Source organism: Xiphias gladius, chromosome 13, assembly GCF_016859285.1.
Source record: "Xiphias gladius isolate SHS-SW01 ecotype Sanya breed wild chromosome 13, ASM1685928v1, whole genome shotgun sequence".
Classification (NCBI taxonomy): Eukaryota; Metazoa; Chordata; class Actinopteri; order Istiophoriformes; family Xiphiidae; genus Xiphias; species Xiphias gladius.
Genome location: NC_053412.1, coordinates 13819714 through 13841279, shown reverse-complemented (window position 1 = coordinate 13841279; position 21566 = coordinate 13819714). Strand labels below are relative to the sequence as shown.

At 44.2% G+C, this 21566-nt stretch overlaps 2 protein-coding genes across 7 annotated transcripts; one reads left to right on the top strand and one right to left on the bottom strand.

Annotated features, from left to right (window-relative positions):
- Positions 1–233: 233 nt before the first annotated feature.
- Positions 234–10791, top strand: ccdc14 (coiled-coil domain containing 14). 6 transcript variants are annotated; one of them, XR_005708613.1, is made up of 13 exons: positions 240–436; positions 812–867; positions 987–1062; positions 1182–1254; positions 1483–1584; positions 2966–3496; positions 3636–3774; positions 3996–4081; positions 4203–4346; positions 4718–4820; positions 5020–5532; positions 6085–6144; positions 6314–6365. XR_005708613.1 is itself a non-coding variant. In XM_040142014.1 (12 exons), the coding sequence occupies exons 1-12, from the start codon at positions 413–415 to the stop codon at positions 6399–6401; spliced, it is 1935 nt and encodes a 644-aa protein (XP_039997948.1). In that variant the 5' UTR covers positions 238–412; the 3' UTR covers positions 6402–6646. The 6 variants fall into 6 exon arrangements, 5 of the variants coding, with proteins under 5 accessions (XP_039997952.1, XP_039997948.1, XP_039997949.1 ...); XM_040142014.1 differs by lacking the exon at positions 6085–6144 and having other exon boundaries at positions 238–436; positions 6314–6646; XM_040142015.1 differs by lacking the exons at positions 6085–6144; positions 6314–6365 and adding an exon at positions 10767–10791.
- Positions 7108–21558, bottom strand: ankrd10a (ankyrin repeat domain 10a). Its single transcript, XM_040142019.1, has 6 exons — positions 21336–21558; positions 20240–20392; positions 19757–19848; positions 10849–11078; positions 10038–10118; positions 7108–9890 (listed from the first exon to the last, which is right to left on the bottom strand). Exons 1-6 carry the CDS (start codon positions 21531–21533, stop codon positions 9490–9492), a joined length of 1155 nt encoding a protein of 384 aa, XP_039997953.1. The 5' UTR covers positions 21534–21558; the 3' UTR covers positions 7108–9489.
- Positions 21559–21566: the final 8 nt, after the last annotated feature.

Here is a 21566-nt window from a genome sequence, read left to right as displayed (position 1 = left end):
CTCTGAACTGGCTGGCGTCGTCTCCATAGCAACGGTCAGTGACGCACACGCCCACTGTGGTAATTCGTAATTTAAAAAAAAAAATTTTTTTGCTGAAAAATGGAATTGACGGAGAAAACGTAATCGACCAAGTTTCATCAGACAACCAGTGGATTTTACTGTACTAACACTGACATTTTCAGCCGGACAAATCCTTCCTGGTCCTGTACCTCCGCCTACGTCACGGCCGTGTCATCTTGACAGGAACGTCTTGATTGGCTGGCCGAGAGGGGTTCCCGTTTCAAACGTGCTTGGCGACCGGAACCGCGAGAAAAACGAGCTGGAGCCGTACGAGGCGAGAAAGCTTTCGAGCCTGGAAGCCGAAGTCCGGCGGAAGTCCGGCGGCACGGAGAAGAAGCCGTCGCCGGTGACCATGAGAGGAGCAGCGAAACGCAAGGTGAGACCGAGAGAGAGTCGAAACCGACCGCGGCAGCCAACGAGCTGTCTTTCGGGGTCGTTTGGTCTTTCAGAGTAGCCCCACCTCCCAGAGCAGAGATACTACTAACTCCCTTCGGTTTCTCCAAAGCCTCGGCTGAACTTACTCATCTGCCTTAGCTGCGTTTTGAACGAATGCTTCTGTATTTATCTGCTGCTACGCAGTAAATCGCAGGGTCCGTAGTTTTTGGGCCTCAGGTTGTTTTCACGATTTTCGTGTCAACGCAAAAGGCTTTAAAAGAAGTCTAGCTTTATTTTTGAGCCGTCCTGGCAGTCGTCTCACTTTTTCGACGGGTTTTAAAGCGGTTTGTCGTGATGACATGTTCGTGGCTGGCAGGTGGTGACTTCCGGGAGGCTGACCGGAGGAGTCAAAGAGCAGCCGCCCAGGAGACAGTGAGTACACCGGCCTTGCCCCTTCCCCTTTTACTCTACATTCATATTAAATACACTCTATGCTCCTGTTAACACCACCCTAACTCGTGTGCTGTGCTCCCCCCCCCCAAACTTGTTAGAGTGACTCCGAATCCAGGGCCACCAGCCCACCCCGAGCCGGCCTACTCTCTGTACTCCACAGACTCAGAGGACCAGGTAACAGAGGCATGATGTGCACAAGTGTCGGTGAAGAAGAAGAAGAGGGCAAGGGGGGGCTTCATCACGATGGAACTAAATGTGTTGCTGATGATCACAGCTGTGTTGTGTCCCCTCAGGTCGCCACTCTCCACGAGGGCCTGGACCGCTGTGCTGCCTTGCTCGGTGGCATCCTTCGGGCTGACAAGGCAGGTCAGGCGGGCTTCCTACAACAATGAGTCGATCGGTTTATTAGTTGATCGAGGGAAAAGCGATCCACAACAACTCGCCTCATCCTTTGATCCTCTAGTTGCAGCTTCTCCGCTCGGAGGATTTGCTGCTTTTCTCTTGTTTTTAATGATTTATCTGATGACACACAATCCTATTCTGTCATAATGACGTGTGTGTGTGTGTGTGTGTGTGTGTGTGTGTGTGTGTAAGCCTCGCCACGCCTCCTTAAAGCAGTGACAGGTGGAGCGGCCAAATCGAGACCACCCCCCTCGCTGGGGAAGAAGACCATCAAGAAACCACCGAGAAAGACAGGTAGGTGTGTGTTGATGAGAGGTTTAGTTTAGTTGACTTGATAGTGTGGGAAGGGGGACATGAAATCCCATTCCACCGCCAAATGTCAGGGATGACAGGGGACTGAAGATGCCCGGAGTCCATCATATTAGCAGGAAAACTAGTGATGGTTAGATGATGCCCCGGTGAAGCTTCGGGGTTTTTCTCCTTTTTTTTGTGCTGATTTTTTTTAAAAAGAGTCCAAGTTTCGCGGCTTCAAACGCAGCATCCCAGTGACATCCGGTGGTTCGGGAAACGTCCACCAGCCCTTCGAGGCTGGAGCCAAAGCGGCGTGGCACCTTGCCGATTTCCTGGTGCCCAAGGTTCCACGTGGGCAAAGGAGTCCAGAAAGCCTACGTGTGACTTATTAAATCTCGCGCGCAAGTGCTGCAGGAAATGCACCAATAAAATGCGTCCAAAAGGCTTAACGTATGACTTTTATTACATTACTTCCTGGTATCAGGTGGAAACGTGACCATTATGCCTTTCCGGTCGCCATATTTCTCGATTTAGTCCCCGCTCTTCTTGTCGCACTATTGGGCCCATTGCATTGTTTTGTTGCAAAACCTCCAAGCGTGTCCCGCTGAAAGACGCTCTCCCTGCAGCAGCGGTGGCGTTGGGCGCGTCAGGCGACGCCGGCCACTCGGTGCTCCTCCTTTTTGGCACCGGCCCCCCACAGCGGTGCCCCGGGACGGACCGTCTCTACAGCGAGCGCGCCTAGGGGCTCAGTTCCAATTCGGTCACGTCGAAGAGGGACAAAAAGTGTGGTAGGGCCGGACGCACAGTCAACATCATATGTCAGTAGCAGGAGCCTTTACATGAACGCTAGTCTCCCTTCCGCCTCATCCTGCCTGAAACCAGGATGGTAGTTCAGAGCACAGGAAAAACCGCGTCGGAAAATAAGCAGCTATAGACAATGACATGACGGCAGGTGTCCCCCCCCCCCCCATGCTGAGCAATGGGGTCTTCGTAACAATGAAATGCAGCATTGGACACCAGTTTGAGGGACTCGGGAGCCTGAAATGAATTACGGAACATTTCTTCTGTCTCTTTGGTGCCCTATGACACTTCCTAGGCCCTGGTAGTTAAAACAAACAAACAAACAAACAAACAAACAAAAAAAACTCCTAAAATAGAAATATATATACACACATATACACACACACACAGCCGTTGTTTATGGTAGAGTTAATAGAGAGATTCAGTCCAGTATGAAGACAGCAGGCTGGCGGTGGGTGCAGCAGAAAATCTTACAGGCACTAGTGGTTGCAGCGCAAATATCAGCGGTGATGCCTCAGAAACTGGACTGGTCTCACCGTCCTCCTCCGCCTAACGTTGGCACCCCCCCCCCCCTCGTTTCCAGCTCCAGTCCAGAGGAATTCTCAGTCAGGCCAGCGTGGAGCAGGATGCACGACTCCGAGAGCGACACACCAGTTCACCGCTCCAGCTGCACACGCAGGGGTGACGCTGCATCCGCCTCAGAGGCATCCTGCCGCCCCGCTGCGGGCTCATTTGCCCCCGCCCCTGACCTCCATCCTCCCTTCTGAACCCCAGTCATCTCCTCGGCCGCCTCTCCGTCAGACCGACGGCCTGTCTGCCTCTGAAGGGCCACACACTCACTGCAAAGCAGCGCGGGACAGAGAGGGGGAGGAGGAGGACTTTGTGCCCGTGAGAGACATCGATACCCAAAGCACTGCCGCAGACACACACACGGCTGTCACACGCATATACACCTGTACCGCCGACATGTCAAACATGCATCTGGAGCCGGGGCAGGTCGCTGAAATCCCTCAGGGGACACACAGCGGGGAAAACTGCAGCGCAGAGACAGAAGTGAAAGCGAAGACAGTCCAGTATCTGCTGGGAGAACTCAAGGCTCTGATTGCTGGACAAGGTAACCTGTCAGTCTCTCAGTACACAATCTATGGACACACTATATAGATAAATAAAAAATAAAAAGGGATTATTACATTGGCGTATGTTTCTATGATGCAGTAAAGTGTGTGTGTGTGTGTGTGTGTGTGTGTGTGTAGGCAGTGTAGCAGAGAGACTGCTCAGTCATCTGGAGCAGACAGTGTCCTCACCACTGATGAATGTCGGCATTTCAAACATCCAGACTGAGCGTGTTCCAGACCTGTCACCACTACACAACCAGAACATTGAGCTCCGCAGGTAGCATTCACTCACACTCGCACTCAATCACACTCACAAACACACACACACTCACACAGTTCGTACCTTGGCTTTCACTTAAGGTTCCACAAATGGACCCTCACTACACAATGTCTGTGACGACTCCGTGTGTGTGTGTTTGTACCCACAGCAGTAGGCTATATTTATAAATTATTAAAAAAAAAAAAAAAAATCACTGTGTGTGTGTGTGTGTGTGTCAGGCACGTGAGGATTCTGAAACAGCAGTTAAAGGAGAAAGAGGAAGCAGAGGAACAACAGAACATGGAGACACTCCATAACTCAGAAGGTAAAGCTTGTGTGTGTGTGTGTGTGTGTGTGTGTGTGTGTGTGCGTGCGCTGCTCTCTTGTTCAAGTTCCCACACAGGACTAAAGGGGGTGTGAAGAACTTGAATCGTGTGTCTCCACAGTGATGACTCTGCAGGAGGAGCTCACCGCCGCTCAGTCCCGACTGCAGGAGCTCCAGGATGACCTCGCAGAGCTACGGAAAGCCCTTGAGGACACGCGGAGCCGGCTGAGAGGCAGAGAGGCAGAGAATGCCGTTGTCGAGACAGGTTCAGACCTAGCGGGATCTGTGATCTACCCCGTGTGGTGACCACATAACGTACAGTCTTGCGTAGACCACTAGCTGCTGATGCCCTGATGCTGCGGGGTCTTTTTTAAAGACGTGGTCCTCATCAGCTGGAAAGCTCAGTCTATTGTCCACAGTTCCTCACCGGCGTGGGGAACATATGATCCAAGTTAGACTGGATTTTTGTAGCCAATACCAGTAGTGGTTGTTGTGCGGGCCCCGCTCTGTGGTAACGTTCGACCAATCAAGGCATCAGCATGTTTCTAATAAAAAGACAGCGACGAGGACACTGCTGGGCTTATTATGTAATGTAAACGTGTTGCCGTAGTGATTATGGTGTGTATGTGTGTGCAGACTTGGAAGCAGCCAGGAGCAAGTTGGTGGACATGGAGCGAGAGAAGAGTGAGTTGGCCTCCCTCGCCCAGCAAAGACTGGAAGAGATAGGAAACCTTAAGAGGTAGGACTGTGTGCGTGTGTGTGTGTGTGTTTACACCCTCTGGGTCTTTTCCAGAATGACGGTGCTGAAGCTTTGGTTTGAGAAGTGCAAGCTAATAGTGCAGAAAGCTCCTCGGCCACAGGAATGCCTTGTACGCGAGCGTGGCAGATCACTCGGAGAAAATCACCCTTAAGCCCCTTCTCCACTCTGTCCGTTTCAGGATCCTTCAGGACCGGGATTCCTCAGATTCTGCCGACGCTGCTGACGGCTCGGTGCCGGGCGCCCTGCGTCCAGCAGAGCCGCCCACTGAGCGCATCACTCAGTACCTGATGTCTCTCGGCCAGCGGGACCCCCCACGCGCTGAGCATGAGTGCGTGGCTGCAGAGAGGGAAGGAAGCCCGCTAGAGAACCAGACCTCAGTCCACCTGAGGGACACGCCGTCACATGCTGATGTCGGATCTCAGCAAGGCGACGCGCCCGCAGAGACTCCAGCCCCTCACCACAACTCTCATTCCCAGCAGGCACGCTGTTCAGGCGGAGTCCAGTCGTGCGGGCCGCGGCCGCTGAACTCCACGCTGTCCCAGTGTGACGCGGAGTCTGTGTGGTCTGATTGGAGCATGAGGTCAGGGTCGACCTTTGACACCAGAGACGAGGCAGCGTTCAGAGACGGCCTGGCAGCACTGGACGCCAGCATAGCCAGTCTGCAGAAGACTATTCAGCTGGATTTGAGGGGGTGATCCATACTCAGCTTGACTTTACAGCTTTTAACGAGCTTCACTCTGCATTGTGTTTGTTTGAAGTTCTGTTATGCAAAGCCTCTATATGCTGCATTTTACCCTCTTTAATAATTTATGATATGAAGTGATATTTAAGTTTGGAAATAAAGCAGTTTTAAAAATATCTTTTCTTGCTTGTGGTGGAGACGCAGGACAGGAAAGGTTTCAGTTGCAGCCTGGTTTTGTTCCCACTTCTCCTGGGTGGGTTTTTCAAACCTTTTTCTCTCAAATGACTTTTTCCTCATTTTCCATTCAGAGCTCATGGCAGCACTACGCTGAGAAGATTCAACTGTAATTAAAATGCCAAATTGCAGTGAAAATATCGTTATCACATAGGGTTCTACTAGACAAACACTGGGCTAATTCTGTACAAGAAGGAAGCAACAAAAAAGAACATTACAACAAAAACTTGACAAGTTCTTCCACTTTTAGTATTAAAAAAAATGGCCGTTGGTGTTTAAAGGGTGGTTTTATTTTGTCACTTCTATCTACTGGTGTGTGTCATGCAGATAGTTAGGGTTTGACTGGACCTGTCCAAAGATTTCTGCCTCCACCCCAACATAACAGAGGTGAATATACTCGTGTGGCGAGCAGCAATACGTATACAGTATAACTTGTGCATTTTGTGCATTATTATTATTATTATTATTATTATTTTTCAGTGAGTATTTGGAGGTGATTTCTTTTTGAAAAAAATGTGCAAGCAATATGGTTGATGCTGATGGTTGAAGGCGGCAGCATGAATGTGCAGCTGCCAGTCTCCTCTTCTACCAGATCCCAAAGGTGTTCTACTGGGTTCAGATCTGGTGACTGGGGAGGCCACTGAAGTTCAGAGCTCATTGTCATGTTCAGGAAACCAGCTTGAGACGACTTTTGCTTTGTGACATGGTGCATTATCCTGCTGGAAGCAGCCACTAGAAGATGGTAAACTGTGGCCATAAAGGGATTCACATGGTCAGCAACATACTTAGACAGGGTGTGGCATTCGAACCATGATATATTGGTATTAGGGGCCAAGAAAACATTCCCCACACCATTACACCGCCACCATCAGCCTGGACTGTTGACACAAGGCAGGTTGGGTCCATGGATTCATGCTGTTGATGCCCAATTCTGACTCTACCACCTGCTGCCTCAGCAGAAAACCAGATTCATCAGACCAGACCACATTTTTCCAGTCTTCAACTGTCCAGTTTTGGGGAGTCTGTGTCCACTGAAACTTCAGATTTCTGTTCTGGAACCCAACGTGGTCTTCTGCTGTTGTAGCTCATCCACCTCAAGGTTGGACGTGTTGCTCATTCTCAGATGCTTTTCTTCTCACCACAGTTGTAAAGACTGGTTATCTGAGTTACTGTAGCATTTCCGTCAGCTCCAACCAGTCTGGCCATTCTCCTCTGACCTCTCTCACCAACAAGGCGTTTCCGTCCACAGAACTGCTGCTCACTGGATGTTTTTGGTTTTTTGCATCATACATTAAAAAAAATAAATAAAAAAATCGAAGACTCATCACGTTGTGCATTTTTTTTATGAAACTGTAAAACAGGTTTTAATAGGAAAAGAGGCAAAAACACAACAATTATAAAACAGCTGTCAGAAACAGGTAAGTCAGTTTTGGCACACAGTGCACGTTCCCACAAAGCCTACATAGTGTTTACAAAAGAGACAGCATGTCTTCAGCACACTGTCTATATAAGAGAGAAGACTCCCAAAAAGCCTAGAGTATGATTTAGAAAATGAGAGTACAGCTTTGAACAAAGACATCCATCTGCTCTAAAACATAAATAACATGATTTCAATTCAAAAGCCACAAAACACACAAACCAATAAAATATTCCCTTTGGTAGATCAAGGCTAGCAGGGAGTTTTCTGTTTCAGTGCAGTTGTTCCTCCCTGCTGAAGGACAGCAGATCAGGCCACATTCAGAAAGGACAGCCTCCACGAACACACGCTTCAACTACCGTTCAGACACACGCACAAAAAAAAAAACACCACATAATCCCACTAAACAGCCCTTAATAGTGCAAAACAGCCAGCAGTAGCAGTATAGTAATAGATCATTGCTGTAAATGCAGAAATACATTGCAGGAAATGCAGGGCCTGTGTGTGTGTGTTTGTGTGTGTTTCTTTGCATTGGTTTCAGTGGAGGTTATATGGAGATTAGAAGGTGACAGGCAGTTCAGTAAAAGTAACATCAGCACTGGCCTTACAGAAACTGTCGCATGGTCCGGGGTGCAGAGCCTTGACAATCCACACCGCCGGCGGTTCATTTTGAAGAACCGAACATTGGCAACATGCTCTGTTACGATGCCGCACGAGCAGCTGGGATGTTTTCCGACACGCTGGAGGCTGGTGAGCCAGTAGGTCACAAACCCGATCTTCGTTTTTGTGTAAAACCCGACAATACGAACGTCGCAAAGGCTGCGGCCTTAAAGGAGCGGTCTAACATTTTGAGAAAAGTTTGCTGTCTCACTAAGAGTCGGATGAGGAGATCGTTATCAGTTTCGGGTAGATATAAGTCATCTTCCGGACAACTGAGCAAACTCCTCTCACCACTGAGAACACGAGTATTGTTATCTCCAAGGAGGTTTTTACCTGTGTCTGTCTGTTCATTTGTCAGCAGGATTACGCAGGAAGCACTGAACCGATTTGCACCGAACTTGGTGAAGCCATGAGTCATGGGTCAGGGAAGAACCCGTTACATTTTGGGGCAGGTCCGGATCCTCTACTATGAACTTGAATTTTTTTCTCTGAAGTCTGGCGTATGTTGTCTGACACTGGCCTCGGCAGAGGTATGGTCTCTACTGAGTGCCACTCTAGTTATTGTTGTCTCTTGCTTTCCTTTAAATACGTATCAGTTGATTCCTGTGCTCTGAGCGCAGAGACACTGTAGGTCTGGACTGCGTTTAGCCCACCTTCGCACAAAGACTACAAGCAGAGGGGAGACCGCCTGGCTCCATCGGAAGTAAAAACCTAGAATGGCACTCGGTAGAGCGCATACATCCGCCAAGGCCAAATATTGCGGAAAATGTGCGAAAATGCCCAATCTCACAATGTTAAGGAAAGTGATAATAAAAAATGTCTGGTAAATGTCTGGCTGTTCGCTGACCCCTGCCCCATCCCTCCACCACGCTTGGCGCAAATCGGCTTGGTGGTTTTTGCGTAATCCTGCTGACTACTAAACGGACAGACACGAGTGATTGCATAACCTCGGTGGAGGTAACGACACCTTCCAACAGCTACAAAGCCGTCTGATTTAATGTTTGCAAACCAGTCGCAGGGCTTTAGTTTCGGGGTCAGACAGGATGGATACCTGGCAACCCCACTATAAGGACAGCAATTTTGAGATACTAGTTTGTTCCCCATTCCCCCATTCCACAATAAACCCTAATTCTGAAGAGAGTCCGATCGTACTAAAGAGGAACAAATTTAGCACTGTTGTCCCAACAATGCAATGCACAGAGAAAATGGAGGAGCTGTTGACTTACAAATCGGTATTAGTTATGAAAATGAGTATTTGGTAAATAATGTATATAGTATGTGCAGGGTATAGTCACTGAGTTTTCCGGGGACAGATTTTTTTTCTCTTTTGGTGAAGCTAGTTTGGGGTGGAGATGGGATCGTAGCCCCCGTCTCTGTTTGAAGATTATCTTTAGCTTCAGAGGTGGACGACCTCCTCCATCTTTCCCTAGTCAGCTCCATCTGCTGATACAGACAATGAGATGAGGTTAAAAGCTCAAAAAAAAAAAGAAAAAAGGATGATTTTACCAAACCAGGGTGAATATATCCTGGATATCTGTAGTAGCCACTCCAGGTTAGGCAGCTAATGACTTGTCCGAAATGTCATTGTTCCTTTAAAGTTGAGTGAAAAGCATATCAAAGGCTAATCCCTCCCTGTGGAGGCAGACCCTCCGTGTCTATGAGCCGTGGTAGAGGTGGATGGTGCTGGCCACAGCCTGCTTGTACCGGCGCTCGGCCTGGACGCTGCTGTTGTACTCGAGGCGGCTGCTGTCGCTCAGCTCCTCCGCTGTGTCTCCGAAGCCGTGGTAGTGTCCGTACTGCTGGAAGTCCCCGCAGTCTGCCCCCGTCAGCGCCCACCAGACCGGCCGCTGGGACACGCAGCTGCTGGGACTCCCCGTCAGATGCAGGGAGCCACACATCTCGGCTGAGGAGCGCTGAGTCGGCCCTGCGCCCGCCAGCTGATGGGCTGGACGGGGAGATGTTGAGGAGAGGCTTTTGGGCGGCTCGGGGTCATCCCGGGCAGCGTAAGGCAGAGTGTGATGATGGCCGTTGGTAATGGCTTTGGTGTCATCACCTCCTATTTTTTTAAAAAGACAAAAATATTTGAAAGCAAATCTCTTTGTGAGCAACAACATTGTACTTGACTATTTTGTGATCGCTACGTCACAAGCTTAGCTTCATCAGCAAAAAAACAAATGTTTCACATAGAGGCTCCAGTTCCCACCTGAGCCGAGCTCCTGGGCAGCCTCCATGTTCATGCTCTCCCCCTCCTCACCTCCGCCGCTGTGCACCTGCACCGACATATCTGCAGCAGGAGACAGTGAGAATGGTAAAAAAAGCTACATACGTGCATGTCGTCCATCGTCCATGTCTTGAATCTGATTATTTGTTTGTATGAATTGACCTGTAGCCGGGCGGTTAGGGCTAATCACGTTTGGTGGGAAAACAGATGAAATGGCTGGACTGGGTCAGAAAAGGTGATGTCATGTACGCCCTTGCACCAATCAGGAATGAGCAATTTTTGGAATCAAACTCTGGTAACAGCTGTGGTATTGTTAGCTTTGAGGCAGACTGTATGAACTACAAGAATGATACAATATGAGGCAATTAAAAATAACTACACTCGGTGTGAAATGAACCGGGCACCGCCAAACAGGAGATGACAGGATACATCCTCTGACAATACTACGAAGAATGAAAGGAATAACGTATGCAACACCTTCACCATGCTATGAAGTTAAATGGCTTTTGGTGTTAGCCAAGTGTGTTGACTATCAATTAAACATCCTCAGATGGCGTAACATTAGCTGGAGGATTTGTACACAATCAGACCTGAACACAGACCCACCCACCTACCCTCCCTCCCTATGAGCTGCATAAAAGAACATTTACAAGTCTTTCAGTACTAACATGAAATATGAAATTGTCGGTTTTTTCTTTTTGTTTCTGCAAGCTCACACTAATGTCACCATCGCCAGTCCTGGTGGAGACAGAGGCTCACAGCGTGTGGTGCAGTAAGCCAGCGCATTTCTTACTATCGGCTCTCCTGGCTTTCTTCGTGTGTCCAGAGTCCGCGGTGGTCAGCAGCCTCTTTCGGCTGAGCAGGCCCTGACCACACGGGGCGTTTCCATTCTGCGCTCCGTTCACATGGAGTCCACTGAGGTGCAGCAGGTGCTTCTGGGCGTTGGAGAGGAAGCGGAAGCAGTCGGGGAAGCCGTGAGCGTGGGCCAGGTCCGCCGCCGTCTGCCCACTGGCATTCCTTAAACTGAACAAGAGGAGGGAAGAGTGAGACAAACCGCTCCCTGTTGGCCATTACAGTGTCTCATCTCTAGCTGCCTGACTGCATCCTGCACTCATCACTGACATCAAATATAGGCCTGAAAATAAGAGGGCCTAACTGTTGCAGGGAGAGATCCTCATGACCCATCAACAGAGAATACGTCAGCATCTCCTAAATTTGTTCGGGTCTTGACAGTCTCCCTCTGCAACCCTTTCACTTTGCTACTTGAATAAAAAAATACTGCTGGTAAAATGATATCTCATTTCTTAAAAGAAGATGATAGAATAAAATAGAAAGGCCATATTTGTGAATACATTAATGAGTTTCCAAGCCAAGATTACAATTCATGTTACACTTTCAAATATCTTAAGATATTGTATTTTAACTAAATGGAATTAATGAAATGTTTTATGGCCAAGAGATTAAATAAAAAGATTACAAGATAACAACAGAAGATCTATCCTCTATAGTACAAAACCTGACAATAAAGTACATTTCAGATGAGTCTGCAGTTTAAAGAACACAGTCCTGTTAACTGAGACATTAGTTAAGTAATCCTCGCTCTAAGTCATTTACATAAAATGAAATGTCTCCTAACTAGGGTCTGAAATCATCAAATTTGGATATGATTCATCTTCCTCAATACCAGACAAAATGAAAATGGACCGACAAAGCAATGTTTTATTTTAACAAAGGCCAACATAGAGTACTCAAGCCTCCAAGATTTGGCATCAGAACCCGGATGATAGTGGATTTTTAAGGGCCAATACTCATATTGATATTTGATGGTTGAAAGAAATTGATATCAGTATATCGGCTGGTATTCATTTTTTTTTTTAAAGCCAACGCTTACCAGCTCACATATACCTGAAAACCAATATAGAGTATAACTGTGATGAAATGTATCATATGGGACATTCTGAGTTGTGGGGCTCTAGTTACTTCTGAATTCTCACGGTACACGATGCTTTGGTTTTCACCCTGACTGACAATCTTAATCCTGTGTTTTTGAGGATAGCCCTGAATAGAACGGGATAACGTACAGCATGTCTAAAGTGGGGTTTAGTTATTGCCGGTTATCCCACTACGAAGTTGCAAGTCGCAGGGTTCTGAGCGCAAAGCTGAAACCAGAACTAAAGGGAAAAGCCCTACAGAGAGCCCAAGTTGCGACCCATTTCCAGTTTCTTGTTTGTAGTGTATTTTTTGCCCCTCTTTCTGAAAAGCCCAAATGTGACTCTGGTTATTTATGTCCATATTCTAAGCTTATCAGGACAATACTGTATATGCGGCTATGATATATTAATGACCATGTAATACTGGCTTATAGATCAGGCTCTATTTTAAATGATATACGGGGATTTTAACAGAGAAACTGAGTGGAACTTGATCAAAACTTGGGTTTTGATCAAAGCTCATTTAGTTTGGCGGCACGGTGGTGCAGTGGTTAGCACTGTCACCTCATAGGAAGAGGGTTCCAGGTTCGAACCTGCCCGCTGGCCCAAGGACGGGCCTTTGTGTGCGGAGCTTGCACGTTCTCCCCGTGCCTAGGGGTCCCTAGGGGTCCCACAGACCAAAAAACATGCAGTTTAGTTGAACTGGAAGCTCTAAATCCTCTGAATTGTCCGTAGGTGCGAATGTGAGCATGAATGGTCGCCTGTCTCTATGTATCAGCCCTGTGATTGACTGGCGACCTGTCCAGGGTGTACGCCGCCTTCTCGCCCTATGTCTGCTGGGATAGGATCCAGCCCCCCAACAACCGTCTAAAGGATAAGCAGATATAGCTAATGGATAATGGAACATTCTCCATTAGCTATTTTCCTAATGGATAATTAGCTATTTTCCATTAGCTATTTTAGCTATTTTCTGACAGTAGAACATTTATTCTACTGTCAGAAAATCAATACGATAACTCGTTGGCTGTTTTTTCTTTGATCATCTTCTACAGTACGTATGAAAATGTGTCTTGTCTGGTGTTGAGAGAAGCTTCATCAGAGTTCCTACACAGTTCCAAGTGCAATCTTCCACTGATTTTCTTCTACTGATTTTGAGCATGGAAGCTTCTTGTCCTTGGGCTCAGTATATGTGACCAAAAAAAAAAAAAAAAATCTCAATTTACAGTCCTCTCACTAGCTTTTTCTGAGCTCTGAACCGCATCTCAGGGTCTTTAACATTGAAAACTCCAACTGAACAAACTCTAACCAAGAGACTGTTGTCACAGAAGCCCCAGAGATGTATTATGCTGCTGTCCTCCTCCATGTGCTTTCAATGTTCTGAAGCTTTCCAATTCCTGCTGCAGTAATGTACGCAGTACAGCTACACAGTTTTTTTTTTGGCTCTATTTTTTTTTTTACATTTTTGAAAATGAAGTACTCCAAATTAGCTATTAGCAGTTCCTTTTTGCTATGTACCATTGGATGTACTGAAAACTATCACTGAATTACTTTGAGACTGTAGAAATCCGAACAACCTGATGATTCTCGGGCAAGTTCTAAAGCGGATTCCTGCCCCATTAGTACGTTAAACTCTTAAGCAGACAATAATTTCATCATCAGATTTACAGGAATCATTTTTTCCCCCCATGTAAAGCAGGCAGATCTGGACTGACTTAAACATCACAAATAATTTCATAAGTAAAGAAACCAAAATGAGTTTGTCCAGTTGTCACAGCGATGGCTCAGATGTCCTCACGTGACTTGCTTAGGTCAAGACGAGTGATTCGCTGATGAAGACTGTGAGACGCGGGCGAATGCTCAGAGAAAGCTCGTAAGTGGACATTTGCGGTGAGATTATTTCGTCACACTTTCCATACAATATGACTGAATGTTTTAATGGATGCTGTTATAAACAGTGCCATCACTCATCAGCGCATGAACATGAACATCAGAAGTCTGAAGCAGAAGCTGGTGGACAGTACAATATTTTCCAGACTGTGTAGAAACCCCGTATTAACAACCATAAAGGTCAGTCAAATCATGATATTTAGTTAAGAAACTGTTAAAAGAAGCATTTCATTTTATACATCTCCTGACATGCTTTCATTCATTACATATCTCATTATCCACAATCATCCTCCAGCTGAGACTGAGCTTCCTGTGATTTCTATCCTAACTCTTGAGGCGTGGCCAGTAAGCTCACAGTTTGTTAGCACAGTGTCTGAGAACAGTTAGTTTGTAGGCTAAGCATGCAGGTCTAGACATGATTATCATCATCAGTGCTTTCTTAGCATGGAAACCAATCACTGCAGGAAATACCTCGCCAGTTTGCCAGCTGCAGAAACTGTAGGAAGCGATAGTGAACACTCATTGCCACAACTGTAAGATGCTCGCTGATGCACGTGTGCCAGATTCTGCAGTGCCTATATGGATTGCTCCCTCTTTCTGGGATTACTTGAGAAAATCATGTTCAAATTCAATAGCTGTAAAACATCAGAACGTGCAGGGTGTGTGACTCTGCCAGCACAGTTTGAAAATGAAGCTCATGGTTATCCTTTCTTTACATAATATAGCACATGATCCAAATGCAAATGTAAATACTGAGTTCAAAAGGAAACATTCGTTAGGACCAATCAAACAGTGTCAAATTAAAAGTCACAGGTACTACAAGTTTTCTACACACCTTCTTCACTCTCGCTGACTGTGAAAGTCCCTGAGGCTGAAAAGCTCATGGGGTGCATTTACTGACATGGGTTCCATGTCCAAATCAACCAGCGCACATTTGATTTCTCTTGAAAATTAGGCACCAATACCAACTGTACTGAAGAAAAGTTTAAAGTTCATGCAAAAAAAGAGGAGGCATTAGCGTTAACTAAATATTAAGGGTGCATTCAGTGACTGTTTGGCCAGTGAAAGTGTGACCACAGTTTCATGGACGTTACTTTGTACAAGTGCTTGTTGCTATAAATGTTATTCATACTTTAGAGCAGGTGAAAGGAAGGCCAAGCACCTGACAATTTTTAGATGCTGCACATTTTTTTTGTTCCCAGGCATAGCAGGGTCCCAGTTTCTGGCACAGGTGATCAAAAAATTGTGATCTTAATGTGAACACGCTGAATCCTGATAGTTTTTCTGGGGCGATTCAGTCTTTAAAGAGGATGAAAGACACGCCGACCTGATGTCAACGGATGCCACAGAGTTTGTTTAAATTTGCAGGTACAGGTCAACGGAGTTGTTGTTAGATACTTCACCTTTCTTTTACATGTTCTAAGGACGTGAATAATGTTAATAGCAACAACCCGTGAAACAGTGAAAGTAGAATTAAAAGTCAGGAAACCTTGCAAATTTCTATTTAAAATGCTATCTGAGTCTATGTAATTGGTCACTGCTCTGTTAATAACAGTCTCTAGCTAAGGCTGTTACAGTTAAGGTTATTATTTCTCGTTAGCAGCCATTTTCCTAATTTTTTTCCCCTAAAATTTGCCTTGACTTCTCCTCAAGTCTGAATGCTCCTGCGAAGCGTGTGCACGTTTCAGGCTGTTTTTGCTGCGGGATTGCTTGTTCTGAAATAATACACAGACAGTCCGTGTACCTTTTGGTATTTGAAGTTTCCTTTCAGAAACTAAAATTTAAAAGAGAGGCTTATTTGACTTCAAATTACAAAAAGCAAAAATGAAACATACAAAACAAGTAATTTTCTAATTTTCTTTTCTTTTCTCTCCACAATTTTGTTCTGTTTCCGGGGCACGGTAGGGTCACAAATTCTGATGACCTGTGTCAGAAATTGTGACCATCCTAATGAAACCCTGCTGTTTTTGGTGTTATTCAGGTGAGTTAAATGCCAAGTACCTCACAACTGCTGAGTGAAGCTTTTTTTTTAATTTCCAGGTACTGCTCAAGTGAGTCCAAGCAGAATGAAGGTCGCAGTTTCTGATGACCCCTGTCGCCGCATGCAACATTTAAATAGTCAGGCACTTCATGTTTCTTTCACCCATTTTAAAGTCCTTATTACATAAATGGGAAGAACCACCTGTACAAAGTGACATCCATGCAAGTTTGCAGCAGTGTTTTTATTTTATGAGTCATTTTACTTTCATTGTTTAAATCAAAAACAAGGGATGACAATTAAGTCTAATTTTAAGTGTATGTCTGCCGTTTTTACTCTAGAATCAAAATGTGTCTTTAGATAAAAATCAAGTAACACTTTTCCATTTCATTTTTTGTTTCATTTTCTAAAAGGAAACTTACAAAATTACACGGACCCACGGACCAATCTGATCAAATTTGATTTCATTTATAATTTAATTTGATTTTGTATAGAAATTGAATTGAATTTTTTTTTAACTTAATATAATTTGATTCCATTTTTAATTTAACACCATTTAGGAGAACTCTTCATGGTAAGATAAGACTTGCGCCAGGGCAAATGCAGTTTTTATGCAATTTTCCTCTATGCGAGTCTATTTTTCTGCGCCTGTTTGGTAATTTCTTGTTTAACTAAATGTGATTTAGTTCAACTTTTTAAATTTCAAACATAATTCTAATGAGTTGTGTTATTTTATATTGACAATTAAAACAACTTACAATTGTAACTAATTGCAACTCAAATTTCTTTGTTCACTGATAAAAGATTTAATTAAACCTGAGATAATGTCAGGAAATTTAGTTTGATGACGTAATGTTTCTCAGTCTTTATTTTATAAGTATAGAGTTCCCTCCCCATTAACAAGCCTGGGAAAATTCAACAAGGACACTGCATATTTCCAGCTCACATTCTGTAAACACACTAAAGGTTAAGTGTTATCACTTTCAAACTGTTACTCATGTCCAAAGAGACGCTTTTATGTTCGGTCTCCCGGTGACGTCTGTAGAGATGTTCAGCTACATCTTCAAAAATTGATGAAATTTCTCTTGTAGCTCTCAAGTTTTGATCGTCTGTAAATAATATGAATTGAGATGAATTCCCTCTGAGAACATGCCCTGAAGCTGTAGAGACAAATAACGTTCACACATTTAGTGAAACCGATCGTTTCTGGTTGCATCTCCTGCAGTTTGTCCCAGGCAGGGGAAGAGTTGCGGTGTGGCTATTTATGAATATAATTCTTATATTAACTTAAATCATAGTTTGTGAAATTAAACAATTATTTCAAATAAAACAACTGAGCAATGCGTCAGATTAACTTTTTAGAGGTTGTCAACTTAAAAACATTGTGCTGATTCACTGTTAAATATCCTGCAGGAATCTTTTCTCATTAATATATAAGTAAATGCAAATTGTATTAATTTCAAGTTATTCAACTTCTAACTCAAATTTTTTTCAATTAATAGAGAACTTTGTATAGCCCCTGATCTTTTACCACAGTGTTGACTTGACTGTTCAGTACAATACCAAAGTATTTGCATAATACTAAATGTTGTTTTTGTTCAGACCTTACTTTGAGGAATATTTTCATTTTACTAAAAAAAAAAAAAAAAATAGCCAAAGGTTTTAAATGCATCAGTATTTACAAGACAAGAGCTTTGTCTAAATAAATGGAGAGAGGCAGCGGAATCTGCTTTTCAAGAGAAATCAAAGAGAAATCCAAAACCTTTCCACCTATAAGCAGCATATGAGAGTAAAGTTACACCAAAGAAGGACAGAGGCTTGGTGGCCGTTTTCTGAAGCTTTTGCTTTTGCTTTTACCATCATCAGGTGCAGTCAGATGTAACATGCATCTGTCCTTCTGTGGAGTAATTTTACTCTTATGTGTCTTGAGTATCCATGTTTTTTAATAAGTAGCAACATTCATCGTTTTTGATAAAATAACTCCAAATGAATACGTTCAGCTTCTACATTTTAATTGCACTGTTAAGAGTTCTTGTTTTCTAATGTTAAAAATACCATTTTCCATAACAAACCACTTTTTCACTACATTGCACAAAATCATCAGAACCAGAATTGATCTCAGTCTCACCCTCTCAGTTTTTATGATATAACGTATATTTAAGAACGAGAGGAACAGTTGAAATATATTTAACATCGTTATTCAATTATAGATCTCTTCAATCTCTTTTTGAATCAACATGAATGCAGTACTTTCCCCTATTTGTCTCCAGGTGCAACTAACGCCTTTTGTCAGTGTGCCACGTGTAAATACAAACACATGAGCTTTTCTGCCTTTGCATAATGTCAACATTCTGATGGACTAACTCTAACATATAAATATGAGAACATTTTTACCTTTGCAGCTGTTGAAGAAAAAACAACACACACACACACACAACACATATAAAATTACTATAATTTTAACTAAGACTGTATAAAATATGACTCAGTTGTATGAATCCACTTTAAATCAGCTAGTTTGGAAGAGAACGGCCAAATGAAACATCTGGAATATTTCTACACTTCAAATCCTGGTGTGTTGGGAGGACTAGCACTACCTTTTTTTGGTACACTACAAAAACATCATGTCAGGTAGTATCAGATTTAACAGCCTTAGAACATCAGCACCAGCCAGTGTATTCAGTGTAATTTCCTGTCGTAATCTGATTTGGATCGTTTGTAGATGCTGGTCACTGGACTGATTTTGGACCACGGATTTCACTGTGTTTTTTTCATGATTGTCAACTTTTGCCTGGGACAGCTCCAAACCACAGTGCGTTTCAGGCCTTAAGGCAAACCACATCACTGTACTTCAGTTCAAGGAAATACCACTTGATAGAACAAGTTGATTTGTTTAGGAAACAAGTGACATGAACCAACATCTGCTTTCTGACTTGTTTTTACTAGTTTTAAGAAAACAAGATTTTAGTATATAATTATAGAATGGATTTTCTTTTTTTTTTTTTAAGTGTAATCCTTGAAAGTTATGATACCCACTTAGAGTGGCGCAAGTTCCAAATCATTGGTGACATTTTTATATCAAGTATCTGTAACAGTATTTAAAGATAGGTGCTCTCACTTTGTAAGTGCTCAGCACTGCTCCAAATCCACAAATTGCTTCCAGACTCAGTGTTGACATTTTGACCTCAAACCCATTTGAGTTTTTTAAGCATCAACACAACAGTGAGCTGGGAGGAAATGTGGAGAACTGGGGCGATCTTGAATGAATCTTTAAGAATCACAGTGTTGTTTAACGGTTAAAACACCATTGGTAACAATGTCCTACGTCATTATGGGGAATGCTTAGAAAGTGGTTGATGACTATAAGAGAAAGTAAACCAGTGTGGCCCATTTCCTTCCAAACAGCTGATGTGACATTAGCAGTACACTGAGATTTAAGAAAATACACCACAGCAGCAGAGCTTCTACAATGTTAGGAAACATGTCAGCATTTGAAGGAAATATAAATGCATAGGGCTGGCAGCCAAACCCAGTTTGATCTTAATTCGGGATATTTTTAATCTCAGATTTACTTACTTGATGTTAGATTTCTGATCAAACAATGCAGAACATACAGCAAATGCAAAACTGAGTGGGTGTATATGATGCTGCTTGCTTCCATCTTATTAAATTCCTCTTGATTTACTAGCTGGGAAGATTTTCCACCAAAATCAGTGAGTGTATCTTTACACGGTAAACATGGGACAGGAGCTGTGGTTATTGTTACAAAACCTGTTAGAGTAGATTTGGTCTGAGAGACTCAAAGAAGACTTGAGCCGGGACACGCGTAGCTGCTGCTGTGGTTCTCACTCGGCATGACAGAGCCTCTGTGTTGCCGCACACAGGTCAGACTGCAGGATACTTACTGTGGTTTAGCACCTGCTATCAGCAGGACCTGGATACACTCCAGGCTACCTGACCGAGCCGCCTTATGGATGGGAGCCTCACCTACAAAGTCCTGAAAACACAGAGTACATCTGTAGCGATATTCAGCAATAACGAAGGCTTTTACAAACACAGCATTGTGTTTTTGAACACTACCGCGACATGTCACTACACCATCACTGCCAATGGCGGAAAGTAATAAAGTACATTTTTACTTTAGTACTGTACTTAAGAAGAATTTTCAGGTACTCATACCTTACTTCAATGTTTCAATGACTTTACTTCTATTTCACTGCATTTATTTCATATACTAGACTAGTGTTGATCCATTCACCTGTGTTTACTAGATACTCAGTAAGACTTTCTCTCTACAAAATAACAGATTCAAATATAACACAATTTAAATGTAAATGCACAATAGGACATCTGGTTACACTGCTACTAGATAGTGTTGGAGGACTGACCTGCCTGTTGACGTCAGCCCCGGCCTGAGTCAGCCAAACCACACAGTGAGGATGTCCTCCAAACGCTGCAGTGTGTGTTGGTGTCTGGTTGAAGCGGCTGGTCACCGTGTTCACCTCACAACCCATCTGCACCAGGCGCGCCACACACTCCAGCTGTGCGCACGGAAACACAGAAAGCGGGCCAATAATGCAACCGGTGAAAACATGTGTTGGTAACTAAAGAGTCACCAGGGGGCTCATGTCAGTGAAGTCCTCCAGTGTGCACCGATTTTTCACTTTTACTGTAAGGAATCTCCCCCGAGGTTGAGAGATGCTGGTGTAAATAAAGCATAGGGCTATGGTTTTGTTAAACGCGTTAGCTGAGTTTTGATTGTAAAAAAAAAAAAAAAAAAAAATACCAGATTTAAAATGCTTTGTTTTTACAAGAAACCTGTGTCCATCACATTTTAACCTGTGATTGATTTTGGTGCCATTCCTATGCAACCCTGTGAAAGGTGCCATCATTACTGTGTCAGGGCTAAGTTTATTTTCTATATAGAAACTGTTACAACAGGGTGCTGCCAACAATGTCATGTCAGCGCGTACTGAAGCTTAAGGGTTACAGTATCGCATCATAAAATGGACGGGACCTTTTCCTGTTTTCCTGGAGATATTTTCGCGCCTGAATAGTCATTGGCTCCAGTGCAGCCAATGGAAATGCTGCAACCCCTGACTTTATTTTTTTCGCCCAACAGAACTTTATTGTACAGTAACAAACGGACATAACTGTATTAGGGCACTATGCAAGCTATACACACTCGGAAAGTAAAAGCGGTGGTTCTGGTGCGGCAGACTTCACTAACAGCACTTATTTTCCATTAAATATCCCCCTTTTGAAATGGTTCGTGCTAGTCGCTACTGTTCAGTGCCATGTTAGTTGAAAAGACTTATAAGGACAATTAGCGAATCCGTGATTTAAGTTGACCGCTGTTAAATGAAGCACTGTATGGTATACTGTAGCTAAGTTAAAAAAAAACTTCACTTACAGTTTTACCCCTTATAAAAATTACCTTTCGCTAGGTAAATCTCTTAATCTATCCCGTAACTCAATCCCTACCTGTCCATAGTGAGCTGCCCAGTGTATGGGGGTCCATCCGTAGCAGGAGTCCTCGGCAGTCAGATGAGCCTGGTTCGAGAGCTGCTGTGACAGTGAGACCAAAGCTCCGACATCTCCATCCCGGCAGGCGCGATGGATGGGATATCGGCTGACGAACACCTCATCACCGGAGAAGTCGGGCCCTTGTCGCACGGACATGAGTGAACTTTGAAAGTAGCAGGCAGAGACGTT

Excerpts from the sequence above, each read along its gene's own strand:
- ccdc14 (XM_040142014.1), top strand. The coding sequence starts at position 413 with ATGAGAGGAGCAGCGAAACGCAAG. Across the intron at positions 1,063-1,181 it reads CCACAGACTCAGAGGACCAG|GTCGCCACTCTCCACGAGGG; the intron begins GTAACAGAGGCA and ends GTGTCCCCTCAG. Across the intron at positions 4,347-4,717 it reads GAATGCCGTTGTCGAGACAG|ACTTGGAAGCAGCCAGGAGC; the intron begins GTTCAGACCTAG and ends ATGTGTGTGCAG.
- ankrd10a (XM_040142019.1), bottom strand. The coding sequence starts at position 21,533 with ATGTCCGTGCGACAAGGGCCCGACTTCTCCGGTGATGAGGTGTTCGTC. Across the intron at positions 20,393-21,335 it reads GGGCAGCTCACTATGGACAG|CTGGAGTGTGTGGCGCGCCT; the intron begins GTAGGGATTGAG and ends CCGTGCGCACAG. Across the intron at positions 11,079-19,756 it reads ATAGCAGGTGCTAAACCACA|TTTAAGGAATGCCAGTGGGC; the intron begins GTAAGTATCCTG and ends CCTCTTGTTCAG.